This window comes from Rhea pennata, chromosome Z (assembly GCF_028389875.1).
Source record: "Rhea pennata isolate bPtePen1 chromosome Z, bPtePen1.pri, whole genome shotgun sequence".
Classification (NCBI taxonomy): Eukaryota; Metazoa; Chordata; class Aves; order Rheiformes; family Rheidae; genus Rhea; species Rhea pennata.
The window spans coordinates 9573761-9594351 of NC_084702.1; the positions used below are offsets into that span (position 1 = coordinate 9573761).

The following is a 20591-nucleotide window of genomic DNA, read 5'->3' on the forward strand; positions in this document are numbered from 1 at the left end:
TGTGCAGGCAGAGCAAAGCTTTGTGCTCCATGCTAGTCACAATTTCAAGGCTTTGGTGTCCCATGGCCAGGTAAGAATGGAGCATGTGAGGGTGAGGAACCACTAGTCCTAGTCCAAAGGTGTCAAGTAAAGCACATGTGATGCTCAAAAATATTTTGCATTCATGCTGTCAGGATGCAGCCTCTTTAGGTAAACAAACCATTAGTGTAACCATCTCTGTTTCCTCCACTCAGTCAGGCACTTGGAAACAGGCTACAGAATGAGTGACACTGCTAAAATAGATTTGTCCATATTACTGGTACAGGTATTCCTGAGTGTTTTGTAGTTGTTTGTAATTACCCTTCCTTCACTCCAATCTGAGGAAAAACACCAGTGGCTACTCCAATCCACTCAGCCTCTATCACAGAACCAAAGCTCAGGAACAAACATGGAGAAAGGAACGCAAGGAAAACAGCCTTTGACCATTCTGTGCAGTAGCCTTTGTCTTGTAGTGGAGAAAGAAAAGAGAAGGCAGAACTCTAGAAAGCCAGCCAAAAACAATGTGCCAAGGGCAGAGCAGATGGGTCAGAAAAGCAGGTATTAAGGAAACTTTTATTCTGCCTCAGCCCCTTTTCCCAGAGCCTCTGAACGTGTGTCACAATTCATCATGCATTTCTACAGCACAGGCAACAAGGCAAGGAGAAGCAATGCCAGTGCATGGGCCAGCAAATGCCAGAATGCACTCCAGTGTGTGTTTTGGTAGGTGTTCTTTTTTTGCCCCCCTCAGATACACTGATAAATATGCAGACATTTCTTCAGCTTGTTATGCCTGCAGTGCATCTTAGAAAAATAAACCATCCAGTCATACTCAGGCTAAGGGAAGTAACTTCAGGTCCGCTGGGTCTGTGAGAGTTTGTGCCAGTGGAAAATTACGAGAGAGTCAGGAAAAAAGCACATCACCAGCCTGGGTACTATGTAATGCTAAAGAATATAGCAGGCTTTTAGGACACTCAGGTCTTGTGATATTCACTGTAAGAGGGAATACGTGATGATTTGTTGCTGTCTTCTACCCAAGCCCAGAGATGTTTCCCCACAGTGCTGCTGCAGACTGCAATACTCAACCTCTCATTTCTGTTTTTTCCCAGAATAATGATGTTTGCTTAGGTTAAGTTTCCTGTTCTGTAAACCAGTTTGGGATCTACAGATGAAAAGTCTTTTAGGAAAGCTAGAACTTTTTGGTTTTCCTCCTCCAGGGTGCAGTAGAAGGGTGAGGAAAGAGAGGCTTTTTTAGGCAGCAAGAAAAGTAGTGAAGCACTTGTCCATGCATAGGAAGGGAAACCATATCATTTGTTAGCTCACTGGGGCAGGTGACTGCTCTGTTTGTGTGGTACCAGGCCCAGAACACTGGTTCCAAGCTGTCCCAGGGTAAAGCAAATAATCTCGTCAGATATTTCCATGTTGTAGAAGCCCTCTGAGGAGGAGGGAGGGATATGGTAATCAGAAAATGAGTTAGTGTGATGATAGGAAGAGGTTGGCCTGTACAAACACAGAAAACCATGCATCACCACTTCCAAGCTTTCTAGAATCAATAGGCAACAACATGGCTATTGTAAGTACACAGCGGAGGATTTAAACAATCTGGGAAGTCTGAGAAGAGAAATTTCTATTGAAAGCAGCAGAAAGCTTGTAAGGGTTTGCTGGAGTGGACCCTAATTGTGCAGAAGAGAAGAAAACTTTTTTTTTTTTTTTTTTTTTTTTTTTTCCTAAAAGTGACACAAACCCCAAAATGCCCCAAAGTGAATCCCACTATAAAATACAGAGTATATTTTTGATACAGAAAGAGGGAATATTCTGCATCTGGGATTCTCAGATCACTTCTTCAGAATTTCTTATTTGGGAAGCAAATCTTTAAAAGTCAACAGTATGATTGTGAAATTTCTCAGGCTATTATTTTTCTTAGATACATATTTGTCGTTAAGTGATTTGTCTGGCTTTTGGAGATTCAGGTCTACCCACCTTGCACCACTAAACAGAGAGCAAAAACATTTTGTCCACAGTTCTGTACTGTTTTATTCTACTGTAGCAGGTGTTGTTGTGAACTTTAATATATAATCTGAAGTTCTAAAAGGCAAGAAGTAGAAGTATTACTAGTAAAGACATAAGATGCCAGCATTTCTCCCAGCTGTGCTCCTATGACCAAAATACTATGTTCTCATAAACAAGTTAGTGGTGTGTTAGTGGTGTGTAAATCTTCACACAAGGCACTGAAGGCAAAAAATATGTAATTTAGTTGGGCTCATACAGCTAAACAATAGCTATGTTATAGCAACATTATAAATTTCCCCAAAGCATTATGGGATGAAATCATTCTTCTGCAAGAGAAGGATAAATAACACTTTCATTAAATATATCTTCTCCTGTATTGGGCAGGTCAAAACAATTAATAGTGCTAATGATCCAGATTCAGGAAAAGGAGGCAGTTTAAGAACACCTCAAAGAAGAGGTGTGCCACTCAGAGAGTCTTCTGTCTTTCGTTTTCTCACATAAGTTTCTTGTTTGCCTTTTAAGTTGAGAGCACTGCAGCTTGACTCCCCCTGTGTCTTAATGCAGCCTTAACATATGCAAAGCCAAAGTCAATAGTGAGAGGATCAGAGACTGGAATAGCTGGTGTGCGCTGCTGGTGTCTGTGCGAGTGTGACTAAAGCGTTCGTGGCCCCAGGGTTGGGGTTCGACCGTGATGTAGCCATTAATGATGCGGATCCGGGGAGGAGGGTCAGTAGCACTGCAAGGCAAGCAGAGAAGAAAGTCAGTTCAGGTTACCCAAGAACTGTCTGATGCACGCAGAACAGGAGACAGTCCGCTTCTCTTGCCCCACTGCAAGGTTTGTGGTCTCCTGAGGAATTTGGCATGGTCTTTTGTACTGGCTCCATACTCAGAGACTACATCTAATGGCAGAGACTACCTCTTCCCTTCCTCAAAGGTATGGGCAGCACTCCCATGCCATCAATGGGGCTGAGGCTCACCTTGCAGGGCTCTGGCCTACAAGAACTGCAAAACAGAATTTTGAGGGGGAACAGAGAAGAGATTGCAGAGGGTGGAGATAATGCTTCAACACTGCTCATATTCCTGACCTGAATTAAAATCTACCCAATCAGCCTGTCCATTGCTCCCACATGGTCAATCGGGTGCAATGGCATTATAAAACTATAATATTCCTAGTTCCATCTGGCCAGCCTTTCAGCTAAGCAGCAAATACCAACGAGGAACAGAGCAGGCTTTGCAGCAGAAGAAGGTCACTGCAGCAATGCTTGCTGAGCACAGCTCTACAGGGCTGAATCCCGTGCTCTCAGCTGAGCCTACCTTCCCCAGCCTGGTCTCTGTTCATACTTTTATCTTAGTCTCAACCAATCTTGCTGTTGTATGCATGTTCCCTTCCACAAACTAGGAAGTGCATGAGGCTTACATGATACATTTTCAGGAGAAGAAGATCCACTACCAGAAATGCTTGCTAGAGACCAAGAAAGAAAAGTCACTGGAAGAAGGTCACAGCATCCCAAAGAATCATAGATAGCACTGAGGACTCTAAGCTAGTGATGAAAAACAATTGATTCAGAACCTATGTGATGCTGAATTTTCATTATGGCAAATGATGGAGGAGAGGATTTTGTATGGTTCAGGGCACTAACACTGCCTGTCAAGACTTAGAAAGGTCAGGTGCTACACAGGTGGTGTTCTCTTCAGACAACAGCCACATTTGACCTCACAGCCATAAGGATGACATATACTCCAGGGACCAACTTTGTTAAGTGGAAGCAAAGACAAATTCCAGCAAAATTAAAAGCAATCCCACCTGCCAAATACAAAATCAGAGTCATTTCTCTTGCACCCATACCCCAGCTGCTTTTCACCATTCTTGCTTCATTTTGGCCAACTGCATTAAGCAAAAGTGCTTTGGGAATTTGAAGGCAATTGTATCCTTTTTAAAAACACTTACCATTCCGTACCCCAAAACACCCGTAGGAGGTTTGTGCATTAACTGGAGAAAAGCCAGCTGGCAACACAACAAAGAAATACAGCTGACAGCTGATACATACAGGAGCACAGAGCAAAGAAATTCAACACAGCTCATTACAAGACTGTATTAAATCACTTGAACTGGACCTTTCATGTTTATAGGCTTACAGGAGCAAAGTTATGAGTGGCCCAGGCCAAAGCATAACAAACCTAACAGCTTTACCTACAACTGGGCACCAAGAGGAATGCATATAAACAAGGGCCAAGACCTCAGATAAGACCCACGTGGCACATACGTGTGCTTCAACTCAGAGGGCCTGGATTTCCTTGAGGCCGCATAGCACAGTGCCACGAGATGGGGCTGTCAGCACAGCCCAGACTGCACAAGCAGCAAGTCACAGTGAGGACTGCTGACGCACATGTGATGCTGGGATCGGGAGAGTATACTAATTCCCTCTGCTTTGCAAAGAATTAATCCCAAGAGCAGAGATGGAGCCTGTGCTTGGATGACAGCTGCCACTCAGATACTTACAGCTTTTCCTCTCCAGAAAGGGCAGAGCAATCTCCCAGGGAGCAATACACTCGCTGACACCTCTCTTTCCCAAAGTGGTCTTGCAGATCCATCTCTAGTCATTTATGATCTTTGATACTAAGGACTCACCCTTAAAACTTACTTATGACCCAGCATCAACTTACTTACGACTTAGCATCCTAGCAAAGGATGGCTTGCATTGGCAGGAGAAGAAAGAAAACATTACAAAAGAAAAGAAGAAAAAGAGTTTGCTGCTTCTGGGTGACTAAACTGTCATCATCAGCCAAAATTTTCAGCTTTGCTTTTACGTCAGTATGGTCTTGCAGCATTTGTGTTCCAGTATGTTCCCCAAATGTCCTTCCAGTTTAGTCACAGTAGCCCTTCCTCCTATTTTCCCTATGTTTGTTGAAGGCATTAATGTTGCAAGTGCATATGTATCTAATGTTAGGGCACTCTTAGACCCCCAAGTTTCATGAGAATAACTGTGTGTAAAAAACTAAACATATCAATGTGCAGATATGGCACGAGGTTAAGATTACAAAGGTTCCAGATCAGTATGTAAAATTTCAACTAAACAGACGGTGAACAGAAGCTCCAACAACCTATTCACAAACACTTGGTAGCAATTACATTAAAAGAAATGAAATGATAGCGTTAAAATACAAAATTGGATGTAATCAGTGCATCCTTTCTTTATATTTAATTTTTATTTTGTTTTCTTTGATCCTTTAGATCAGTGATTATTGAATTGTTTGCAGGCCTTTTGGTGGATGTATAGAAATCTCCTGAGAACCTCCATATGCATTTGTCTCCCTCTCTCTCCTACACACCCACACAGGAAAGAGGAACAGAGTGAGGTTCTCCAGAAAAAAGAAAAAGGGGTCTGGTCTAGAAAGTCAAACAATGGCTGAACTCTTGAAACAGAACAGCTGCTGCACCCTTTCTCAGCCAATCTGAGCAATGTATTATTCAAGGCAGTAAAGCAGCTGGGACCGAGGGATGTGATACAGCACAGCACAGGACATCCTGATATACCCAACACCTTCGAGTCTGGGAAGAAGTATGCTTCTGAAGGGAAAATAAGCTGAATTTAGAGGCTTCAGTTCAAGAATTGCAGGCCCTATTCTCCATTATTTTTACCCATTTGGTTATTTACAGCAGTACAAAAATAAAATACTTTCATCCTGTGTATGGCAGAGTTATAGAGACAAAAGGTGTAAAATAAAGCAGAAACAGGCCTATGCAGTATGTGACAGGATAGAAGCCTAAAGGTACACATTCAGCTACAAGCCCAGGTATAATAGTTATTGAGGAAGAAGTAGGCTTTTTGCAGGCTACTGCAGTTCTTTAGTTACAGAGTCAGCTTTTTCGGGTGTGAAAACTAGTGGGACTCCCCCCATACAGAGCATTTATTGTGTTAACTCCATCATGCATATGTTATTATCCCCCTTCCCAGATTTCCAGTAATGCCACAAGCTCTTTAGTAGAAGACTCATATGCTCTTTAGCATTGGCTAAGTAGAGACTGGAAATACTGCACGAATAGTGTCCAAATGCAAGGAGCACATATGCCAGCTGTAAGGGTTTCCTCATACACAGGAGCTCCTGGGTAAAGGTTCAAGACATTTGACTGTATCATCTGCCACTTGACCCAACCTTGTCTGCTGAGGAGAGCTACTGCATGCTCACAGTCCATCAAGCCCAATTGGAAAAGGGTCTACCCAAGACTATTATTTGTATTACACCTAATTTTCCACAAACCTAACTGTGCTGAAAGAAGCTACTCCACCATTAAAAGCACTTGTCATTCTCAGAAAACATAAGGCCAGATTCTGCTCTCAGCATGCACTCAGCCTTTACAGGAGTTTGGCATAGTGGATTAATCAGTCTTAACTTAAAGTCACAGCTTGCATGACTAGCCCTTCTTCTTCCCAGCCTTTGGCTACCTTTCTTCAATGCGAACCCAGAGGTCATTAAACTGTCGCAGTCTTTGCTTCTTCTGCTTCTTCTTCTTCTTCTTTTTGTGCTTCCTATCCACCTTCTCCAGCAAGTCAATGCTGTCAGGGAGCAGCAGGTGAGGCAAGAGCTCTTTCTCCTCTTTATGTGGGTGCAATGGCAGTGGTTGCTCCTGGGAGACTACGTAGGTGCTGTGTACTGGTGAGGACGATGAGAAGGCTAACAAGGTTTTGGGGGGTTTCCCACTGGAAGAAGAAAGTAACAGAGACACTGAAGCAGGATCTTGGTATCACACGTCAAACTACATACAAAACAAGTGCTTATTCTTGACATTGATGCTGTACTGTTATTTGTCTGCCTTGTATTCCTATCTCCTTTTCCCAGAGTCAGTAATTTAGTCAAAATGGTTCTCTCAAATTGAAAAAAAATGCTTTAGAAAAGAGATAATCTGAATCTGACAAAAGAATGTAGGCTGGTTACTGGTAGAAAAACACTTAAGGAATAACTTTGTATATGTAGAAGTAAACCAGAAAGGAATCATCCTCAGAGTCAGAGAAGGTCAAATTGTGATCATCTAATCTTATGTCCTACTTCCTGCAGAACTCGGCCCAGATTATTCCTTCCAGCAATTCCTGCCTAAAGCCAACTAATTTCTAGTAGGGGAGACTAAGGCATACCAGCTGGAGGGCCAGTCCAGATTAGCACCTCCCACTGATGAAGCAGGTAAGTTACAAACTGGTCCACAGAATGTGGGTCTTGGCTACAGACATGCATCTTATATGTGACTATCTGTGAAGGAAATGGCTAAATATACCATTAAGCATCCCTTTGGGTCATCTAGTCTGCAGGCTACCAGAAGCAGACTAGCTGTTGCAGTGCCAGGTTTTACCATCTTCTTTTCTTTCTAAAGAAGCCAGGTGGTACAGACTACTGCATGCATAGCCTTTATAAAATATCAGGTTGGAACAAACCTGAGATGTGAGAGAACAGTTCTTAGTACACTGTTTGATACTAACTTCTAATGTGACCATTTATTTTCCTGCTGTTCATTTGTAAAAGGAGATAAATCTGTCATTTAGATACATACAGACATACAGAGGAGCACAAAATGAGGTGTTTAAAGAAAATTATGTCAGAAAAGCGTGTGGTCCTTGTATGGGGAGGCTGAGGCTCTCCCACAACTCACAAATTAATTGTGCAAATTAATAGCAAGTGGGGGGGGGGGAGTAGAGGAACCAATTTTCTGACTGTCTAGACCTGTATTTAGAGACATCTGTTTTAGTCCAGCAACACTATCTGAAAGCTCAAAGCAGCTACAACAAGAGAGATACTGCAGTGAGACTTCGTGGATGTGTAAGCTCTCTTACAAGGCAGGTCTGGAAAGCCCAGGGAACCACTCAGTCAGGTCACCAAAGTGGGCTGCCAGGGCTCACACAGTTTAGCCCAAAGCTGGTGCATTGAAGAAACAATGAGCTCCACTTTGATTACTCAAGCTTTGTTTCATCATATTTTGAGCAAGCAACATCTCCCAATTCACACTTCAACACAGGGTACCAAGTCTGTAGTTTCTCCTGTCCAATCCTGGCTTTCCCAACCCACATTTCTCCTCTTCATTGTCTAAAATGATGTAATTCCCCTTCTCCACTTGTTCTTGAGCCTCTTGAACAAACTCTTCATCAGTATCTTAAAACAAGATGATTTGTAATAATACTCCCTGCAGACACAGGGCAGAGTTAAAGTATCCAAGTGATCCATAGGTTGCTTTACAGACACCAATTTTCTCTAACAGGATTAGGATGGAGAATAGTCTGCATTGAAAATGAGAAAGATTTTTTTTTAAAAGGAGCACAGGCACTGTGCAAAATACATTGCTTCCATCAATGCAAACCTTTCTAGAATTACAGAGTGTGTTTCCCTTCTGCCCTGTGGTGGTGCAGGTTATGTTCCCAGAAGGAAAACCTGGTTCAGCATGGCTGTAATTTTCAGGCTAGCCCATTGCACAGCCTCTGTGATGGGCTTAAGAGGAGGAAGAGGAGACTGTGGACTGAAACATGAAGGACAGAAAAGATGGAAGGAGAGGAGAATTTGATCTTATTTCCTGCAAGAAAAATTACAGATTGATCATGTAGTGAGCCTTTTGTGACACAGACTGATACAGAAGGGGTCTTGGGCTGCTGGTCCCTTTCAAAATTCTTATGACTGTCACACTCTCACTTTACTACCTCTGAATGTAAGGCCTGATCTTTCAGGACTCCTCCCTGACATCCTCACACCATCCACCCTCTAACTACCTCTTACAGACTCATCCCCAGCCTGTTGCCTCCAGGTATCTGGTACGATCTCCATAGAAGTCCTTTGGTTATAGTTCCTTTGTCCTTGATTTCCCTTCACCTTGTCTCTCCTTAACTGGTGGAAGTCCCAGAGTGGGCATCATCTCACCTCTAGATTAGGGGATCTCCTGCAACCTACAGCCCTCTCCACCAAACCCACAGTAATGCCATACCAGAGCTCAGCCTTTCTGCAGGCACAGTCAGGACAGATTCAAAATGGCACTTCCAGCCACTTGTTCCAATACATGAAGCCTTAGAACACTGTTAATGCTAGTAAAATACTCATATACATAACCTCCTGTGCAACACTTTCTGTAGGTGATTCTGCCGGAGACCTCTGAGCAACCACAGGAGAATTCATAAAGATGCAAAAGTGCTTGCTCTTCTTCCAAGACTGGTGCCCTCTCATCAGCACAGCAGCCATGATGAGAGGAGGCAGGAAGTGCGTTAATGACAGCTGTGATTGTGTGATGAATATTTTACTATATATACACATATAAATACATACAAGTGTGTATATATATATACATATATATATACACACACACATCCTAAAATCAGGAACAACATTTTAAAGCCCCAGATAAGACACTAGGAACTTGATTAAACTTGTGGTGCTATGCTGCGGGGTTGGGGCATCTGTTCTGCCTTCCTTGCTTTGGCTAAAAAAAAAAGAAGTAACCCTCCTACCTTCACATATTATGGATGTTTATTCCCTTCCTCTGGCCACTTTATGCAGCTCTATCTGCATGAAATTGTATGGCTGTACTCAGCTATTTGTCCCAGGAAAACATGCGTGGGTGATCTGCTTCTACACACAGATGTTCTACAAGGTATCTCAGAAGGAACCTTCTCTTTATCCAGAGCAGAGGAAGATGCAGAGCATCCTCCTACTGCACAATGCAGGAAGGCAGGCAACTGCAGACTTCCTCCTCCTCCTCCTGTTTTAGTATTCCTCAGCTAGTATCTTCCATTTATCCTGATATGCAGAGCAGCCCTCTTAGTGTTATGTCTCAGCTCAGCCACTTGCCATTCTTCCTCTGTCTCACTCTGAAATAGTCTTCTGCATGATTTCATGACCAGTGAACTCTGCAGCAGTGGTGCCTAGAGCGATAGGTGGATATGATTCCACATTCACTTGGGATTGGACTGGGTTTATTCACATAGATTGCCCTGGTATTGTTCCCAGGACATACCCAGGATAGCTACCAAGAAATTAAACTCCATCACTTTTCCCCCAACACAGTAGTAATCTTGACATGATTCTCTCCCTCACCTCAAGTGCCCTCCTTCAGGATTCACATTTTTCTTGAAACTCTTCATATCTTTATCCCATTTGCAAAACATCAAGAAATTTTACCAGCTCTTCTCAAAATAAAACACTGAAGTGCCACCTTCTTTTGAGCTTATTCACTTAGTTTTAAAATCAAGGCTTCAGAAAAGACTCTCTGTCCAGTAGTCCTAATGAAAGGCCTGAGATGCAATCAGTGCGAAACTGAGGGTTTTCAAAGGCCGGACAGTCTCTGACTGGACACTGAGCTCCCATGATATGGTCAGAGGAATTGGATGCCTACTTACCCTGAGAATAATGGTGAGTGAAGATCTAGCCCTCCTTTCCATAGCTGTCTACCCTTGATTTCCTTAGAGCTACAGCTTCACAGAGCAACATCAGCTTTTGTTTTTATTCTCAAGTACATACTGAGCTCTCTTTCAAGTTTTATGAAGCTGCCATGGTTGTTTTAAGGAATGCCTCAGCTACGAATGTTCTGAAAAAAAAAAACCTCATCAGTCCAGGCAAGTTCTTAATTACTCCCTTGAACACTGTTACACTGGGATGCCTGGTGTGACTCTAAGGATCATTGGGATCTACAGGATCATTAAGTCTTGTGGGTAAGCACAGAGGGCTTTTTCATATCAGGCTACCTGCCCATTGGTGACAACAGGATTAGGGGGTGTACTCATGAGAGCAAATCTTGGCTAGACACAGTTTCAGTGCAAGTACTGATTTAATGATTTAACTCCATATAAGAAATCACAGAAAAAGCCTAGCGTGTCAGTTTGAATCTCATTGTGTGAAAAAGGCAACAAAATGGTACAAGGAGAAAGGTGATGCAACCAGAGTAGGAGAAAAAATATGTGTTAGTATTTTATATTACATCTGTGTGGAGCCCACAGCACAGATCAAGGCTCTGCTTTGTGCCCCCAGCACATACTATACAGAACAAAAGCTCATTTTTCTATCTGTGAGCTAGGTTATCGGCAACCTAGGAGAAGACAAACAGAAATGTAAGCAGTGAGGACCAGCATGCTCACTCAGTACAGAGGATAAAAGGGAAACATTACAATAACTGAGATCAAACCTCTTTCTTCCCCCTCTCTCCCCCCCCCCCCAACTGTAGTCTTTTACCAGGGACTACAGGGATGAGTGGGGATATCTGAGAAATGCAAGAATATATGATTTACAGGAGCCTGAAAAAGGAGGAGATGAAAAATTCATAGCCTAAGCTGGTGGCAAGAAGGGCAGGCAGATGTGAACCAAGAGGAGATGCAATTCTAGGCAGAGTGCAAAGGAAGAGATTATTTGGAATTCTCTGGTAATTGAAACCACAGATGTGGATAAATACATCCAGTAAGAGAGGGAGAGAGGCACTAAGGGGACATATTGAAGGATAGCTGCAAGATGAACCAGAATGGCAAATACCTTGACTTAAAAACATAGAAGAGGGTAGGAGATGTGAGAATGATCAGTGATGGAGACAGCCTAGAAAGAAGGCAGCTCAAAACAAAGTATGCCGAGTGGACTGTGGACAGGCAGATTACAGGCTGAGAGAAGGCAATCAGAAAGGATCAAAGACAGCAGTGCAGGGGAAGGAGAGTGTTAAAAGGCAAGGCAGTTGAACTCTTAGAAGGGAGCAAGGAGGATCCTAGGAGCACGTGTGATGTAAGACAGCACCCAAGTCTGCTAAACCAAACATGCATACTCTACGACTGTTAAAGTGTTAAAAACTTAAAGAGGAAATAACCCTTTATCTGATCCTCCCAAAACAAATAAAATCCAGTTTCCAAACAGGCTTGTGGAAAAGCCAAGCAAACTACTGCAGAGGAGAGAGGGAGCCCAGCTCACTGTTAGGTACAGCTCCAACTACCACTATCTCTTCATGATCACTTACAAACCCACCCTCCCGGTGGCTGCTCAGCTACAATAAAAGCATGCATTACTTGTTGATGGCTTGTCCAGCTGGAGTGTGTTCTACCTCGTACCCTTCTCTCCTCAAAACATCAATCACTGTGTTGTTGCCCATGAAGTGACCTGCAGTTAAGAAAAAAATGAAATAAGAACCCAAAGAGCAAAAGGAGAGAGAGAGCAGAGCAACATGTCCTTCCTCATCACAGAAGGTATTCTGCTGTAAGTGCAGGCATGGCTTTAGCACACCCCATTGGCATGCATGACAGACACAGCATCTCTTATGATGACAGCTGAATTTCTCCCAAGACATTTCAGTTATCAGATTGTGCCTTTCTAAAATGTAGATATGATCAGAAGTAATACCCTTCACTCTGGTCTGGTGGGCTGATGCATTCGCAGGCCATTGTAGCTTTATGGGGAGCATAAAAGATGTAGTCATTGTGAGAGACCTGTCCAGGAGCAGCACCTGTTCACAAAGAGTAGTAGTGGTGCAAGTCAGGTCAGAATCTGGCCATGGTGTGTACATCAATTTAAGATCCTCCAGCATCACAGAGGTACTAATCAGGATGTCAGTCAACATCATTAGCAATTTTTAAATGATTAAGAATCATCCAACTGCAGCAAAGAGAAAACAGCCCTGAACACTGATGACTTAAATTGGCCCTTTTCATTCTCTCGGTTTAAGCCATCAGGGACAGAAATTCCACTTCATTTATATCAACTAAAGTTTGAGAAGGATTTAGCTAGCCCTGGCCGATTCTGTGATTTATGGCTCAATTCCATTTTCAGCCAGATGTGAAGAAGGTTGATCAGCCTGTAATTTGGCATCATAATTAATAAATGGCTATTCAAAAGACTGTGAGAATTCTAAAGGACTTCATGCCCTACAAGCTAAGTGCCTTTGACAATTACTCCAACACCTCATTAGACAAGTCTGCTGAAAAGCAGAAGGACACAGAGGCCTGCCACAGGCACTTGTAATTCTAGTTTTCTTGAAAACATTTGTTTATTTAATAACCTACCATTAATTAAAACTAGATGTGATCAAATGACTTACTAGAGAGCTCCTTTTCCTCTGTAGGTGTAAGCAGTGCTGCAGCTGATAAACAATTTCAGAAAACTTGTTGCTGCTAATATTCTTCATAAATATATGGGAATATATTTCCCTTGTGAGCAGGGAAAGCAAGGAAAAAAAGATTAACAGTCAAAGAATTAAAACCAAGAGATTTGTAATTTTTCAAACCAAAACGGGTTCAATGATTTAAAGTATCAACTCCCAAGCTCTCATGCCAGAGTAGCAAAGGGCTCATGAGCTACTAGCTTAATCGATGGGGCAAGATATTGGATGGTATTATTTGAGCATAGACATTTACCAAGACGAAGTTTTGGAAGTTTTAGTTTGCCTTAAAATGCAAACACCTCTAGCTTGAAAGAAACTCTATAACCAAACAATGCAATGTATGCTGTATGAGTACCATATTTCCTTGCATAATTGCTGCATCTTTTCCCTCCTCCTCAGCCTGATGTTTGCCTTTTGAAAGTTAAGTTACCATTATATGGATCTAACCTAATACTGTAATTAAGCCTCTAATTAAGTTAAACTAACCACTGAACAACACTAGCTAAATATTGGTGCCATACCTAGTTGCCTCTCTCAGCTTTAACACAGAAGAGCAAAGAGAGAGAAGACTTCTTCACTTAGCAGGCATCAAGTGCTGCCAGACTTGCTGATCCGGACAGCAGGGAAAGGACACTTCCAAAGGTGATTCATCCTCTGGTAAAGTGAGAGTGAGCTGGGAAACTCACACATTAGAGAAGCACCTCTCTGTTGATGGTAATAGTGTATACAACAAGTTTATACTAGACACCTATCTCATACAGGCAGTGTCAGATGAGTTGAATCCCATCCACGGCAGTGAAAAGTAGTGCCAAAGCTCTAAACTCTTACTTCCCAGTTACTCTTGCTCAGAGCTGTGATTTAGACTCAGGATATCACTCTAGCACATGCATAAATCCCATTTCATGGAGGTTAATCATCTTTTTTAATATGATGGAACGATAAGAATATCTTTAACATCACACATATACATGCATTCGCAGGGAGCCTTTGCTTATTGTTTTCAGTGCAGCAACATTTGTGTAACAAACAAAAAGGTGTTATTAAGTACTTGCTTTGAAAAAAAAAGACCAAATGAATAGACATATTTATAAAATATATGTGCATACAAATACATATGGGCATGTGATATAAGATTGTTCACAAGAGATGATCAGTCAATAACAACTTCGGCCAGACATATAAATGGATTATGAGATGTCAGTGTTGCAGCTTCCTGAGGGCAAGTAGGCACACACTGTTAGAAAACTTTGATCTGATCCCCAGAGGACTTACAGGCTTAACATAAGTATAAAGTTAAAAAAAAAAAAAAAGAAAGAAATGACAGAAGGGTAAGGTGTTCAAGTACAGGATCCCACCAGAAACCTCTTTTTCTGAGCACTTTCGCTGCTTTTCTGGGAACAAATCCAGTCTGGGCCCTGATATAAAAAGAGCTTAGTGGTGAGTGAGAGGCCTGGCTACTCTGTCACCAAAAACTGTTAAAAAAAAAAAAAAAAAGAGAGAGATTCACTCTTTATGGTTTAACATCAAGCAGTCATGCTGTAAGGGAGAATTATCCCACAGCCACGTGACAGGGAGTAGGTCTTTTTCACCTTTTTTCTATTTTAGCCTAATACACTTGAATGCCCTCCAAAGGAAAAGCACTAGGCCCTGTCCCCTCAGAAAGCCTCCTCCTTTCTTTCTGTACATAGTCATGTGTTATGCTCACACCACTAGGTGAAATGATGCATCTGAGAGGTCAGTTTATACTGGCAGGGGGTGGGGAGCCATGAATCTCTGTTCTTCTGTGTTCAAGCTCAAAGGGGGGCTGAGAAGTTGTTGTGTGCATCAGCTCAGCCATACGCTCTACTGGAGAGTAAATAAGACCCTAGCCTTTAATCTGCACTGAAAGGAGGTGGCACACAGGGACTGCAATGGGCAATATGCTCAAATAACAACACAGCTTGACTAGTATGCACTTACAAACCAGTGCTTGTACTGGGATGTGCATTGAGCACTCCTGACCCTCCTCAGAAGCAATACCTCATCTTGCAGAATGCAGGCTATTGCTACTGAAAAAGATTACTATGAGATCTGTTTCTTTTTACTTCCAGTACACACAGAGGTGTTGTTGAATTTCTATTTTTCATATGAAGACAAATTGTAAAACTAAAGGAAACTGTGTTGCTCTCTGAATTTCAACAAAATACACTATTTCAAGCTGCTACATAAATTTTCTTGACCTTTCCTCTTAAAGCATGTAAAAAGCAAGCCTCGAAGCCCACTTATTTCCATCTGCTGTGTTTTCCTTAGTACCCCACATACAAGCCAGGAATGCATCATCTGCAAGTACCCCAATGAATCCCTGGACATAAATGTAAAGAAACAAAAATGTTTGTGAGGAAATCTGATCTGGACTGCTTTTGTCTAAGAAGTGGTGGAAACAGCTACAGCATATGATCTTAACAGTGCAACCACAAAATGGTACAAATGGTTCTAGCCACTGGGGACATCCCAGTGCTAGCAGGATGTTTAGCTCTATGATTGGTCTAGGAGTGCTCAGATGGGCTTTCTGTGCCAGCGACTATATGGCTCACTAAAATCTTTTCAAGAATATTTTTAGAGGTGTTTAGGATCTTATGAGTATTCTGCAAGCTTACTGGAAATGCTTGTAAGGACAAGCATTAGCTGTCATTCTTTTTAGAATGCTTCTAAAAATTGAACAGATTAATTCATATAAAATGCCCATAAAGGTAACAGGACACATGTCAGTGACTGGGTTAAAGTTACTGGTCGGAGGCGGGGGGGGAGGAAGCATGATCTGAAGCTGCTGAGTATCCTACAGATGAACACAAAAAAGAAACTTCAGCAAAAATTATCACACAGCTGTGAGACACAGAACAGCAGCTTATTCATCTCTCTCTATGCACCTCCCATTCCACAGTTCTACTCTTACCCTTTCAGTAAATAGGTATCCTTCAACAGTAGTCTGTCAGCCAGTAAACCCATGGAGAAGAGTCCAAAACTACCTCAAAGTGTGGTCTCAAAGCATGCAAACAAAATCAAAGGCAAGTTCTCCGTGGCCTAGAAAACAGGGTCTTGCATGACACAAGTCTGTACTGCCGGTATTTGTAGTGAAGAGTTACAAGTTCAGAATATGACAGATCCAGCAAATGACCTGGAAAATGCAGAATATTGTCTTAAATCATTTGATTGGATGGAAGCCAAACCATAAAATAGATACCCTTCTGCTACAGGTTTAGTTCACTTTACTGTCAAATTAGGTCTGTCAGCCTAGGAGGCAAACTGACTCTAATTGACATGAGGCACCTGACTAAATTAAAAGAAGCTCTCTGAAGATGCAGCTCTTAGGATACAATGATTTTACAAAAATATCATGGAATGACCTGGCTCAGCTCACTCACAGGACTAAGTGAGCAGAGCAGAGTATGGTAATACCAACCAAAGTTCATGGACAAAGCTTAGCTTGCGATATTTGAGGCAGAAATACCAAACAGCAGGCAGAAACAGGGTTCTTAACCTTTTGTAACCAAGTTACTTCCAAACGTTTTTGCAAAATGTTCTGTACATAACTGGGGGAACTTCCTATATGTGCTGACAGCAGCAGCCAGGGCAGAGATTCTTAGCTGAGCATCCTAATGTAGCAGGAAGAATTGCTGCTATCCACTAGGCAGAGATGGGAGAATTAGTCTTCAGTGATAAGTAGACTGAAACAACCGTGGCCTTCCCAGGACCAAATCAACAAAATACACCCAGAGGGAGAGGTTTAGCTCTTCGATGGTTTAAGATTCACTCCTTGTCATCTTACCCTTCCACAAGATAGTCACGTAGTCTGAGCCAGTGAGATATCCCTGTCTAGTCACAGAGCTTTCCCAAGGACAATTCAAGCTAACCTAGAACAAGTATCCAAGAAACCTATCTTTCGTGCTTGGAAATCCAGGGCATGGGATTTTGGGGTGGCAAATCTCACCACTTCTCCCACATGTACATTGGTATACCTTTCTATGTACAGGTTGGGATGTGAAACACAGAGTCATTTAAACCCATTTAATAAAATTACAGAGAAAAAAAAGCTAGCCAAAATATTAAATATGATCCAAAGCAAAAGGAGGAAGAACTGATGAAGAGATCAGCTTAGTTATAGGTAAATTTCTGTTGAAAGTTTCCTTTCCTGTGCACTTTTTGTGGTCATTCTTCAAGAGGAAGACATTGCTTTCAAGCATGTGCACTGTGTACCCAGGCAAAGTGAGTTCACACTTCCCTTTTCCCAGAATGAGAGGGAGGAAATGTTGTACCCTTGATAATCCAAACACCGTACGAAAAACAGAAGACATTGATAAAATAGCTGAGATTTCCTATTTGCCACATAAGATAAAGCAGCTTTTTAAACAGAAAAAAATTTATTGATAAATTTAATGAAATTCAGAAAAGTCCGATTCAAGATACACAACTTAGGCACACATTTTAGCTTGTCCAGAATTTTAACACAGTCAACCTAAAGAAATGGAAAGGCAAATTAAATCCGTTCAGGCTCTTTCCAGGCCCGTGCCATAGAGCAAGACACAGCGCCCGAGTCTAAAGTTACTGTCAGATTTCCGGATCTAAGTAACACCAGTAACAGAGGATGATTAGCATGCCTTAAGAAGTTACTTCTTAGTAACCAGGTTAAGAAGTTCTTAGTAACCAGGTTAAGAAGTTACTTCTCCCAGCTCCCTTCCCAGCTCCTCATTCTCCCTGAAGGCTGTTGCTTTTCCTGACTAGCGATGCTGACTGCACAGACAGCCGCTTGCTTGGTAAGGCAGTGCTGTTAAAAACATGCAGATTAGTTTAGAACCTACTAGAAAATCTCTTATAAAATCAGATCACTTGGCTAGAAATGGGATTGAGTAGCCACACGCACAGTTAGGTGATAATTTTGGAGGAGCAGTGATGAACAATAAATGTCTTTTTTTTTTAAGTATGACATCTTAGTAGGGCGTACTTCACCACTCCCAAGCCACAGGTGAATATCTGATAGGCAAAACTGTGGAACAGTGAAATTCAGCCATGCCCAAGAAAATATTTTCACATGGAGACACTTAAAGAAAGCCCCTCAAGCCTGAATTCACCATTAGGATGAAACAGAAATAACCATCCATTTATTTAAAAGTAATTTACCTTGATGATTAACTCATATATATGCAATTACTATGATGCATTTTCCACATTTGTTTGTAACAATCACATGAACATTAAATCCTTCTCAAAATAGTTGATGAGGAAGGCCTTGCAATTCCTGATAGTGCAGAAAATAACCATATAAAGTTACAATTTGCATGAGCCAAAATGAAGGCGTTTTTCTTAATGAAAGACATCGAGACACTTGCATCTATCAGATTCTGTTAAAAGCTAGGCCTCTTAGTGGATATCTTTGATTCCCTGGATTCCCATTTTTACTTCTGAGCAAAGTCAAGCCTTCTGATAGCTATAGGAATTCAAGCTAGAAGAAAGTTTTCCACCATTAAAAGCCCAAATTTGTAAAGCACACAAAGTTAACATAACGAAAAAGTTTACAACCTCATAGGATATATTTTGTAAAAAATGAGTTAACTCCTTCTGTTCAGGCAGCCTTATGATCGAAGCTCCATCTATACTGGCATTTGCTTGGAGTTTTCAACTACTGAAGCCCCACCTTAAGTGGTCAAGGAGACTCTCACATGAATGATTATGTAACTTCAGCATTAGATTATGCAGCAGTGGAGATCCACTGGTGTCCATAACACCAGTGTTATGTCTGTGATGCAGTTCTTGGTCACCTCTGCCATCAGACCTGTTCTGTGACACAGCAGTGCTTTTTTCCACAAAATAGGTCTTTAAAGGCTTCAGACTCTACTAGCTTACAAAATAGACTACAAGATGAAAGGATACTTTCTCCCATTGCTGCCCAGTAAAGGTAATTCTAGGGAAACTCTGGCACAGAAAAGAAGCTGGTGATCATCAGACTGTCGGCACCTGAGCAGAAACAGCACACAGAGTTGTCTCACCTGGCTGATTTTGACAGTTCAACAGATGTGTTAGAATAGAGGTTTCTGCCTCTAATCAGAAATGCAAAGCATTCTCCATTTCACATGTCAGAGACATCAGGATGAGTGCCCTTCATGTCAAGCCTGGGGCTTTGGATGTGGTTCCTGCCTCCACACAACACTATCTATCCCCTTTGGGGATTGTTTTTATAATAAACCCTGTCATTAGCATTCTGCAGACTTAAAGAAGCTACTAAGGAAAACAGTCTCGAAGCTGCTGGTTTGTGTAAGGCATTCTCAGGTTACAGAGGCAGAGGCACACCTTTTGGGACTCAGCCTTTCCTCCCATCCAAAGCAGTTAAAATGATGCTGCATTCCAGAGACAGAACAAGAAAGTGAGCAACCAACAAGCCCTTTGTGCCCAGGGAACAGCAAGGTGGCCCCACAAAGCTCAGTTAGTGATTTATCATTATGTCACCTTCCCATCCTCTTGCTCAAATTTTGTCCTCTTCCAGGATCTGCCAACATTAAGCTTCTCTTCAGTTTTTCTATGAACTTCCTTATGACACATTTCATATCCTTCTTTTTTTAAATGGCAGCTCTGCTTGCATTCCCTGTGCACAACTAATCTCTAATTACAAATGTGGTGATTGCATGTTCAAAGCTTCTATGTTGGGCTCTGAATTCCCACTGATTTTCAGGGTCAAACTGACATCCATCTACCTGAGCTACTTTTTTATTCTCATGGCAGCTTTTTGTTTTGTTTTACTTTACAGATGAAAACATTTACACACATCTGAGTGATCCTGGGCTTAGTGTGGGTTGCTTAATTTTACAGACACTGCTAACAAGGCCCTCCTCAAATTCTGTCTTTTTCAAAGACCATGAACGTAGCTCATCTAACATTATTTTTTCATCCAAAAATGCCAGACAAAACAGCAAATTGCAGGAAACAACAGTGAACATGATAATGACACCACTATACTCACTTATGTGGGACTGAAACTCAGCACACTTCCAGTTCTTCCTGTGGCAGGTGAGACTTTTTCCACATTTTTATTTTGCTTTTAATGAGGTAAAAGGAAAGGGCAAGGACTTCGCACGTGCCAGCAGCTCCAATGTACATGGTACCTGAGGCTGACACATAACTCACTGGCCTCTCACATCCTGAGGGCTGCCTCAAAACCAGAAGTTGCAGGAACCACTTGCTAGACTATGCTAGGCATCGACTGACAATAGGTGGTAGCATGTTCTCTCTTTTCTTTGTCCAAGGGGCTAAGCAGATAAGTTACACATCTATTTTTTTAACTCAGATAGAAGCAACTAATTTTCCATGATGACATCCAAATCCTTTTCCTGCACATCACTGCATCAAATGCCAACCACCTTAGAGTTAATTTTAGTTTAGAGAAATATCAGGCAACTCTGCTGCTGAAAGAATTCAGCAGGAAGACAAATAAGATCTGCAGCTTTTT

At 41.8% G+C, this 20591-nt stretch overlaps 1 protein-coding gene across 1 annotated transcript in view; it reads right to left on the bottom strand.

Moving 5' to 3' along the window:
* Positions 1-2580: 2580 nt before the first annotated feature.
* The window catches only part of TRABD2A (TraB domain containing 2A), a 79126-nt gene continuing 61115 nt past the window's right edge, over positions 2581-20591 (bottom strand). The window contains exons 5-7 of the mRNA XM_062600136.1: positions 12030-12120; positions 6471-6725; positions 2581-2761 (exon numbers count right to left, since the gene is read on the bottom strand). Of these exons, the coding sequence (XP_062456120.1) occupies positions 2581-2761; positions 6471-6725; positions 12030-12120 (527 nt within the window). The remainder of the gene's footprint in view (positions 2762-6470; positions 6726-12029; positions 12121-20591) is intronic.